Source organism: Anopheles aquasalis, chromosome 2, assembly GCF_943734665.1.
Source record: "Anopheles aquasalis chromosome 2, idAnoAquaMG_Q_19, whole genome shotgun sequence".
Taxonomy (NCBI): domain Eukaryota; kingdom Metazoa; phylum Arthropoda; class Insecta; order Diptera; family Culicidae; genus Anopheles; species Anopheles aquasalis.
The window spans coordinates 24,151,546-24,162,500 of NC_064877.1; the positions used below are offsets into that span (position 1 = coordinate 24,151,546).

The following is a 10,955-nucleotide window of genomic DNA, read 5'->3' on the forward strand; positions in this document are numbered from 1 at the left end:
TAGCAGCGCAGCATTAGCCATTAGCATTTGCGGATTTTAACAGAGAGAGGAAAAGTGCGCGCGCGCGTGATCCTTCGCCGAGTGATATATCCGTCCAGTGTGTGAAGTGCATGTGTCTGTCGTGAACCAGGATGATGTGGTGCATTTGAGGCTTTCGATCGCGATTCGATTAAGTGATCCACGGTCTTAACTGCAGAGAATGCAGCAAAGGAGGACGGCGCAGCGTGGTTCCGTGGTCATTCCGCAGCAGCACAACCGCCGTTAATCGCGTTATTTTCACCAAAAAGGCAGCCAGCAACTAGCAGCAGCAGCAGCAACAGACCCCCAAAAAACGTCCTAAAACATGTCGCAGCGTGATTTCTCAGAGGTAAGTTCATGATCACCAATATATTTATTTGTTAAAAAAAAGCCGAATAAACTGGAAGAAAAAGAGTCAAACCGGATCCCCGGTTATCAACGGGCGGTATGGCACGACCAAATGGCAAATTGGTTTTGCACCGATCCCCTCTTCTTTCCGTCCACTCCCTGCTTGTGTGCTTCGAGGCGCAGTTCATTACGAGCGATTAAGCAACTCATTAATTCATGACAAGGCCACCAGAACACGGACCAGCGACGACGGTCCAGTCGAGTTGCCGTCCAGATGTCCAAAGAGGCCCACCAAGTGGCCTCCCTCGGGGGAGCACGAAAAGTTCGAAATAATTAATTGAAATATAAAGACGATTTATGTATTTTCCCACGTCCGGCGCCGCAGTCGCTTCGGATAGGGCGCCTGCCAGTGAGTTCGCGCGCGCGGGCGCGCTCGCTGCCACACGAGCAACAGAACCGAACACCCAATGCCAATTGGTGGAATTGAGAGAATTTGGGAATAATTAAGATAAAGTTTCAACCAAAAAGCCGGGCTGGCGGGCTGCGGTACCCCGCGGTGCACCCAAGGAGTGCGTTCGTTAAACTGCAGTTACAGGCTCTACGGAGAGACTCTTCGCTGGACATTCTTCATTAGTGACCACGACACCACGGCTACGGCCCGTGTGTGGTTTCATGCGAATAAGTGACCGTACGATCGAACCGGGATCGATTAAGATGTGAAACCGATTGCCATTCGGTCGTCGGTTTCGTTCCGATCGATCACGAATCTTTTTGCCCCTCCATTTTTTGCATACATCTCGGTGTGTGGGGCCACTCTAAACTCTAGTATTGCGCAACACGATCACAGACGATCGGGAACTTGCATCACCAACAAACGGAAGCAGATGCACCAACCGACCATCTAACGCAGCAGCATCAATGGAGGTCTAATTGGCCACCGGCGCGGGGGGTCTCAGGTCACTCGCCACTCGGGCAACCGCCAGGAAAGCCGCTTAAAAGCCGCTTTCGTAACGCAAACACGCATCGTATCGTATCATTGTCTCACCGCGAGCAAGGCGCGAGCATCGGTGGCATCGATGTGTTAATTGCGAAAGCACGCGTACCGGACAGTCCGGAGTCCGGTGCCAGAGCTGGCCGGACACGTTTCGCAATAGTGTGATGAGTGGTGCTACGGATGCCGCACTCTCCATCGGTGGCCACCCATTATTGTGCGCTGCCAAATATTGTTTGTTCGCTCGATCATCATCATCATCGATCGCGCATTGACAGCGTCACCGGAGCCGCCAGCTCTCTGGAGGTGGTGAAGATTCGGAGTGAAAGTCACGACCGAATTCAAGGCACGGCAACGCTTCGCTTCTAATTCTCTTCCTTTCTCTTCCGGCTTGAAGGAGCTAAGCAAAGTGTGTGCTCGCTGGTGCGCTCCATCTTGGAATGCTACCTTAATTAGCATCTCCCTCTCTCTCGAGCTCTCTCGAGCTCTCTCCCGAACCGGAAAGCCCGTGAGCCCTTCCGATCAGGTCCCGCAGGTCGGGTTCTCGGCTCGCAAATGGCGGGAACTGTGCCAATTTGGTGGGAATGTGCGATTGCCGGACGCCGAGACTCCGTGATCCTCAAGTCCTGCCCCTAGGGCGCGAGTTATTAATATGAAGCAGTGGCGCTTCTTGGAGCGAATCGCCAGGAACTCCAGTGCAGTAGCAGCATATCTGGGGAGTTGGCGATGAGTCGCGTTAGCTACAGCTCCACGAGCACACCTCGGACACACCTTTTACGGCGTGGAGTGGAATCGAGTTTTGATTTGAGGAGCGTCAACGCAACGTTGAATTCCTACGACTGGCCACTGGCCACCACTGTAGCCTGAGACCTGAGCCCGTCTCCGGGGGGATCTTGCGAATCATTATCATCATCATCATCATCATGAGGCCAGATTCACGAATGGGACGCGATGCGACGCGCCACGAGGTCGTCCAAATGTCGTGTATCGCTGCGTTCGCTGCTTGCTGGAACGGCCGGTTGGTTGGCTTCATTAAAATTTTATTCACTGATTTTATTTCTCTTGTTGGCGCACTCTTCACTCTCTTCCTCTGTTGCACCTCGGTCAGGGATCCGCGGGATTCGAGCGCCATAACCTTACCAATCGCCGTTGGCATCACGCGCTGCTCGCTGCTGATCAACTGTCAACGCGTTCGACCGCCGGTTGTGGTCACCAAGAGAGAGAGAGAGAGAGAGAGAGAGAGAGAGAGAGAGAGAGAGAGAGAGAGAGAGAGAGAGAGAGAGAGAGAGAGAGAGAGAGAGAGAGAGAGAGAGAGAGAGAGAGGGAGACAAGCAGAGAGGCAGCAAGTAAGCAAGCAAGAAAAGGGAAGCGAGGGAAGACAACTTACAACTTAATACTCCGAGAAACTAGACAACCGCTGGATGGATGGAACGCCGGACGCAGTCGCAGGACTCGCGAATGTCGCGAATTGTTGTGAACGAGTTCGCTCCCTCGGGGCCGCGCGCACAAACACACTCGTCCGTTGCGACTGTTTTCCTGGGGCGGACGTAGGCGCGCTGGACACCTGTTTTCCGTTCCGTTTGCCGACTGAATGGGACATTCTGTCGAAGGCGAAGGCGAAGGCGAGTCCGTCCGTCAGCCTCTGTCAACTGCGAGTTGATTTGCATTCTGTGGCGGCGATGCAACCACCTCTCCTCTTCCGGTGTGTCCCATGTGAGTGTATGTGTGTCTGAGAACGATGCATCGATCGATCGATCGCTGCACACTAATTGAGCCAGTAATCTCCTTTATTCGCTCCTCGTTCTCTCTTGCTCTTTCTGTATTGATCTCTAAAGACCACCAAGGCGCTTTGGGGCGATGTGTTGATTGTCGCGAAACGGAATTTATGCATTTTCGTGATTAGCTTCTTCAAGGTCCTCCCCTCGGCTGCTCGATTCGACCACAAGCAGGTACAGGATCACTAATTGGCAGTTCGGTTTGGCGCTGGATTTTTTTTCGGGCCAGCATCGTCCAGCAGAACAATTAAGCAGCACGATTTATGATATGACCACATCGCATCGCAAGTTCAATCTTTGCCCGTGTGACTAGCGATCGAAATCGATCGGAAATGCGAAAGGTTCGCGCGTTTTGAACGATCAGTTCCTCCGGTCTCTCTCCTGTGAACAATCGAGAATTGTTTGAGGATCGGATCGGATCGGATCGGAATCCATTAGCGAACTGACGAGCCTTGGACTGTAATAAAGCCACGTACCTTATGCTACTGTTGTGCCTGGTGGGGCGCTAGCAAACATGTCCACCACAGTGGCACCACCAGTTACACCTGATTCTGACTACGTCTAGGCCCTCCGCCCGTTATCAGATTTCACTAATTTGCTCCGAAAACGTTCTTCGCCTTCATCTCCATTAAGCCCCCCTGTCGCAATTGGTGCGATCGCGATCGTCGTCTAGCCAGCAAGCAGTTCTGGCGGCGGCATCGGCTGCGGATCATAAACATGCATAGATAGGCCCCTTCGATCGCGTCGGTGGCGTCGGTGTGTCCGGTCTAGGGCCATAGATTAGCAGAACTGCGTCATATTTCAACGTATCCCAAGGCGATTGGAGGAGCCAACGACGAAACAAACAGCCAACGAATGCCTTCATCGTCCTCTAACCGACGATCGCGGTCACAATTTGTTGATCAAAAGTTGGAAACCAAAAAAAAAAAAAGGAGGGAGAAAAGAACAAACTCAGGACGGATCCAGTGGGTCCGTCCGACGGAACGACGGATCGATCGCACCTTCGAACGCCACCACCACCACCACCACCACACCCGAAGGCCGGCTTGATAAATCGATCCCATTTTCCATAAATATCGTTTTAATCTCTTTATCATCTCGCGGTCTATCGCGACGTCGTCCGGACGACGGTTCTATTCACACGACGACCCAGAGAAGCCAGACCAGAAGGCGATCACCACGAGAAAAAAAAAAGAGTTATTTGTTTCGCGATCACCACTCTCGAGCCTTTTGACCGAAAATTCACGAATTGCTTTGGGGTCCGACCGAAGTTCGTTATCGTTCTAGACTCTTTCTGATGCTCATTGACCCCCCCGCGGGATGGGCTGGGCCGGGATTTCGTGGAAGCTCGGTCTAGCGGCACGATCGAGGGGATTTATGGTTGATCGGCGCCACTACCACCATCACCACCACCACTACGGGTTCTGCTAAGTTCCTACGCCCCTCTCCGAAGGTCGGGGTGCCTTTTGGTTTGGTTTGGGGTCTCGGATTCGCCTCGCTAATCGAACACCTTCGTGGAATGTCCGATGGTGTTTTTTTTTTGGCCCGGAGAAGAGAACCGGAAGAGACTCGTTAGACCCGATCGTCGCCTATGTCCGTGTTCAGCGTGCGATGCACGAGACGTCCGGCACGAGTCCCACGTCACGATCCGTGAGGATATCCGTCGACCAAAAACAGAGAGGGGAAGATCGAAGGACAGGAAGGACAGCTTCTGCTGCTTGGGCCGCGATCTCCATCGATCTGTTGTGCGAATCGTAATCAAGATCGCGCGATCTCTCGAACTTTCGCAACTCGCCGTCGATCGATCGATCGAATTCGAAATCGGAAATGAGCTCGGACCGACCTTCCGACGGTTGTCATTAGCCCCGTTCCCGCGGCGCCGTTATTCGTTGCTCGAGTAGGGGTTAAGGGCCAGATCCGTGCCCGTGGAAGGTCGAAGAGAGGAGACGAAAGCGAACGAGAACCAAACCGGGAGGAGAATGTCAAAAGAAGAAAAAAACACTGACCACCGAACTGGTGCCGTTTCTGGTTATTGATCTGTTAGATTTCCTGTTTTTATACATTTCCATCCTTCACACCTTTTGCGCCTCGATCACCGGTCTCGATCACTCGGAGTCGGTGCTCACTCGTTCTCTCTCTCTCTCTCTCTCGCTCTCTGTCTTGTGTACCACGGAACACGCTGAAGTTATCTCTGATCCAATTTAACATGACCGGACTGATCAGGAGACAAGACTCCGACTCCCAAACTCGCGAGGACGCGAGGGAGGTGTCACGTTGAAACCACTTTTCAAACCGCGAGCGATCACCGGCGACCGTTGATTGATTGGCTTCGACAGTTTTCGGTGCGACCGTGTCCGTGTCCATTGTGGACTCTCCCGGGAGAGGGGGTGAAGAACGCAGCGTGACAACTAATCAAAACCGCACGCCTTCACCGGGGGAGATGTCGACCAGAACCGACCAGAACCAGAATGGATCCATTATGATCGTGTTCGTCGTCTGGTGCTTGGAGTAGGAGCACACACGCCCCTGTGCCTGTGTTTGTGCGCGAATTAGAACCGCTTTCTCGCTCATTAGCACCCCCCCAGAAAGGTGGCCAACGATCGTCAGGTTCGTCTCGCCATAGAGCACGAGACGGTGTCGGTCGGTGGCCAGCTAATGCTAACTGGCGCGCGTGCTTGACGTGCGTTGGTGCGAAGGTGAAAATTATGCTTTTATGCTGTTAATTGTCAGAAAGAGAGAGAGAGAGCGGAGATGTGCCAAGATCATTCGAAGACAGGTGTAGATCGAACTGGATGCTGGCAGCACGATCGGAAGCCAACTCTCACGAGAGCTGCACCCAAGACCCAAGCTGACATGAAGATACGGGACTTTGTCAACCGCTAGATCGCTCGCGCGCCCTGGTGATGAAAACCGTACTGGAAGAACGCTCTCCCTGCTCTTCTCCTTCCCTCCACCGCCTCACCAGCCACTAATCATGGTCATGGACCACCCTTATCCTCGTCGGGGATCTGCTTGAGGACCGAGAACCGGCCAGACACACAGTGAGCGACCGTTTGCTTATGCTAAAATCATTAGCGATCGCGATCGCAATCGCCATGCGACGAGATTCCTGGTGGACATTGTGGGCAACCTTTGTTGTGTGTCTTGTGGTCGTGGCCGTGGCCGTGGCACCTCATCCAGTTGCACATTGACGCAGATGCCACCGGCTGGAACTAGCCGTCTACTATGGTCTTCAAACCTGTTCCGTTCCGTCTCCGGTCCCTTCCAGCACTTGCAGGCAAAATGGGGTGCGATCGCGAACGCGCGCGCGCGCACAGACATCACCGACAGGATCAGAGTCACTCAGAGTCGCAGAGTCGGTGCTCGAAGAGCTTTTGATTTAATTAAGTCCGACAAGTGAGAGCATAATATTTCCCTCCCAGCTAGGCCCATCGCTGGCCAGTTGCTGGCCATGGTATGGGCCGTCACATGTGCAGAGCAAACATTTTAATGACATCATGCCGTAATATTGAGATATGCATTCCAAACAAATCTACCGCCGCGGACCGGCCCGGACTTGCACTTGCAACATTCCATTGCCCTTCCCGAGCGAGGTGCAGAAGGTGGAAGAGGAGAAGATGGTGAGCAAGGCAAAGGTGAGTGCGAGAGTAGCTCCGGTTCTGTTGCTGCTGCTGCTGCTGCTGCTGCTGCTAGGTCCAGTATCTTCAGTTCTTCGTTCTCTCGAGCGCATCACTTTGTCTACAACTCTCGTTGGCGCTGATGATGCGTTGTTCGTGATCGACAGAGAGTGGGAGAGAGAGAGAGAGAGAGAGAGAGAAAGATCATGATCGTGCACACCACGCACCTGGCGATGGGGATGAGCGAATTTACGCTAAATCCCGGTTCTCAGCCACAGCTTGACCAGCGATCGAGCAATCGAGCGAGCGAACAGTCGACCTACCCGCAGGGCTGCCGAGCGATTCTTCGGCCACGCGATAATGTGCCGGCCTAGCACCTCGCTTGTCTCGACCGTCGACCGGGCCCGGTACCCAGTCTCGATGGTAATTTATGCTCCGGCCAAAAACGCTCCCCCCCCCCCCCCCCCCCCCCCCGGTGTCGACTCCCCGCCCCGGGTTTCTCTAGTCCGGAACGAACAAGACGAGAGCCACGGAGAGGATATGTGAGACACTGGCCGGTGGTACTTAAATTTTATAACTATTATTACCCCCGTTTCCAACCTCTTCCCGGTTTTCCGTTTTCCTCTCGCGACTCGCTCGCTGGTTGGTTGTTGGCCGGCTGGTTGGCCACGGCCAACACTCTCCGCACTCCCTGGCAGCGCTTGGCACTCTGGCGTGCGAGGTGGTGTTCGGTTGGTGGTATTGTGTATGGCGATCGTGGGCAACTCCACCCCACTCCACCCTCGAGAGGGAGAGAGAGACCGATTAACACAGAGCCACGGGGCGAAAGGGGAATTCTTCTGCGTTCACCGCTCCACTCCACGCCCACTGCCAGACCAACGTTCCCCAGGAAACCGGGGGGGAAAAGAATTTTCATTGTTTTCTCTCTCTGGTTCTCGCGCGCTGTTCTATGCAACGTTGCATCGTTGGCTAAAGGGAATATATTAAAAACCTGAGATCCCCGAGATCCGCGCTCGGAGCTGCGGTGCGGTGCGCTGCGTCGCAAATATCCAGCCTTCATGTCAACATCAACCCGATCTACCCCGTTCTCATCTCTCACCGCATGCTGCGTTCTTTCCCTTCGCACCCAAAAGACGTATAATTTGCTAGAGATAAAGTCATCCCATTTGCAGCCAGCCCACCACACACCCGTTCCCTCTCTCTCTCTCTCTCTCTCTCTCTCTCTCTGTGACACATAAACGCACGAAGAACGATTTCTCGGGCCAACATTGTCCCCACGGAACCACGACGAAGGCATGTTTGGCTCTTTGGGGGAAAAAATGTTAATCCCGCGCACGATCCCGCCACGCTGGGCCGAATCGATCGCCGGCGAAAGGATCAGAAGGCGTGCATTTTTCGGGCTCGATAATTTACCGGATAGTTTATTAGCCGAGCCGAGCCGGGCACCGAGCTGTGAACACCAACGAGCAACGGGTTGAGGACGGTGTTCGTTAATTTGCCTCCGGGACAATTGGTCTCGGGACTCGCGGCCGCCAAAGGAATGTTTGTTGGTAGGAAGCGGAATTTTCGGACTCGGAATTAGGGTGGGGGAATCTGGTGTGTCCTCGCAAGGAAGCGTAGAAGAATGGTTTAAATGCTCCACGCAAAGTGAACCTGGTGTTAGTGTGCTGATCATTCTCTGAACGTTTGGGATTGAATGTCGCAAACAAATCAGGCTTCAGATACACTACAAAGCAGCACGAAGTTCTTCGCTGATTTTTTAGTGAATTCATAAAGAAAAGGGAATTTTGTTTCCTTTTAAAGTTAAATTGGATGCAGCTTATTATTTAAATTACCTTTAGAACTGCTGACGTATGAGGATCGCTTGACAGAAGACTAACAGCAGAATGACAGAAATAGTACTCATTGCATTTCAGAATCATAGCCTCCATGGATCTACTAATTACTCTATCTACGAAAAATGGAACTCTAAACTCGCTTCAATCCAAGTAGTCTACATTGAAAGCAAAGCCCTCGTACCAAGTGAAATCAAGGAATGCATCGCTACACTCAATCCAATGATTCGATTTATAATCGAGCTTATTAATGTCTTGTGCCCATCAATAATGGGAGTTTTCTTATGCTCAGTGCGCGCGCACTCACAAAGCATACAAACTAGTATGGCCACACTTAGCCCCCTACCCTTAACAGTGTAACCGACCGGCCTCGGCTTAAAGATGGACAACTATTTCTGAACCGGCCTGTATGACGAACCATTTTCCCTTCGCGCCAGAGACCGCGCAGAACCCGGACCTTGCGCTCCTGCCAGCGTAGCCATAAAGTGGCATCAACCAGTTCATTCCACGCAGGCGCCCAGCCCAGAGTGTCGGACTAATGGCTCGGAACGCACCGTGGCACCTGGAGCAGCAGCAACAGGTGACGCGCTCCGTGAGGCGACCTGCTTTTGCCATCGATCGAGCCGAGCAGAAGGAGCTCCAGTACGAACTACTTTATAACTCACGTGCACGCGCGGTGCTGCTCCTCCATTAAATCTGGCTTGCATGTTTATCGCCACAGAGGACGCCCTAACCCCAGGCCTCCAGTCCTCGGTGATCCGTGAGCAGCGAGCTTTGCGGTATGCCGTCGTGGTCGTGACACAAGTTGTTGGTTGGTTTTAGATTCAGATTTCGATTCATTGAACGTCTACGACGTGCGGTCTGGGGCCTAGGGATGAATGATGCTTCGTATGCTGCGGTTCTTCTTCTGCGCAACCGCCGCACTCCGATCGACCTACTGACATGGAGCCAAGGAGGAGGTCTCGTACGCCGTCGCGAAGCAATGGAGACATGAAGTGAAAGCACATCCGGGGTGGCCAGTTAGGCAGCGCGCTCGATCGAGATCACCAATCACGTCACGTGATTTTCGAATCGCTTGATGATCGATAATGGCGTCGCGATCGATAGCGATGGCCACCGCCTAGGCGCTCGTTGAGATCTTCCAATTACACACCCTTAGAGCCTGGTGCGTTCGAGGCGCAGGCCATAAACAGTGCGGACCATTTCTTTTCCTTCACCGCGTGATCATATTCCTCCTCTTACGAGGAGTCTAGCGACCAAATCAGGAGCTTTCAGCCCCGTTTTAGCGGCAGATTCAGCGCGTGATGACTGCAAATTAATTCGAAATTTATGCCTCATTACTGGGCGGAATATAGGAAACGGGCTAGAGAGGAATGCGGTTGCACGGACTATAGGGCTTTAGAGGCTCTTTTCGTGACGAACAGGTTGCCAGCAAAGCCACGGATCAAAGCAATTCCCTTATCTTGGATGCGTTGGAAACCGGTGGTGAGTGGCCGTTATCATGAGGTTGAAAACGATAGAAATATGATTTCTACCAGCATCAACGTGAGGTTGATTAGTTTCAATGAGCGATAAGCTCTGGCATCCGGTGTTTTTCTTTAGTATAGCATTCGAATTATGGTCAATCAGAGGATCAGTGAACATCATCTCGCAAACATAATTCTGAGATTAGTTCGTTAAATGTTTATTGTTTGTGATAAATCCATTCTTTTTCATCATTTGTTTATGCCGTTGACTCTTCAATTTTTTTTATATCCCTATCTTTCATTTATTATGTTGACGTGTACTGTAACAATGCAGTAGAATCATTTTATCATTCTACTCAGATTAACCGCATCGATAACATTCAATATCATTCTCCATTAGTACCAATGTAACAGCGGTGTGTCGAATTTGAAAATGATTATTTTTAATCAAATTTAACGCTAAATTCTGGTATTTCTCAAGGTTCGAAACTTAATTATTAGACACATGATTTCTAAAGTTATCTGATTACAATTAGTGGATTGGATCAGTGGATTTAAAAGAAATATTCAGCTCACAAATCGATATGGTTTATTAATCTAAATCTTAGTTAAAGTCTATTTCAGGGATCAAGATGCAAGCTGTACTGTTTATGACAGCTTGTAGTATTCGAAAAGCATGTAAATTATAAAGTAAAATGGTAAAGGGATATTGCCAACATAATTTATGTAAACGAAGCATTTTTTATGGAACTTTTTTTTAAAATATTCCAACTCTTCTCTTGCTGACATACAAACCAAAAAAAAAAACACAATTGGTTGCAAAATCTCTTCTACGCCGAAAAACAAAATTAGTAGAACAGTATTTCACCAAAAAAGTGGCCCAGCCTAGCATCGCTCGTGGTAAG

The 10,955-nt window shown here is 51.3% G+C and overlaps 1 protein-coding gene across 1 annotated transcript in view; it reads left to right on the top strand.

Moving 5' to 3' along the window:
• The first annotated feature begins 331 nt into the window (after nt 1-331).
• Nucleotides 332-10,955, top strand: part of LOC126568941 (tetratricopeptide repeat protein 28) — an 80,021-nt gene continuing 69,397 nt past the window's right edge. Inside the window, exon 1 of the mRNA XM_050225649.1 lies at nt 332-367. Within this exon, the coding sequence (XP_050081606.1) occupies nt 344-367 (24 nt within the window). The 5' untranslated portion in view covers nt 332-343. The remainder of the gene's footprint in view (nt 368-10,955) is intronic.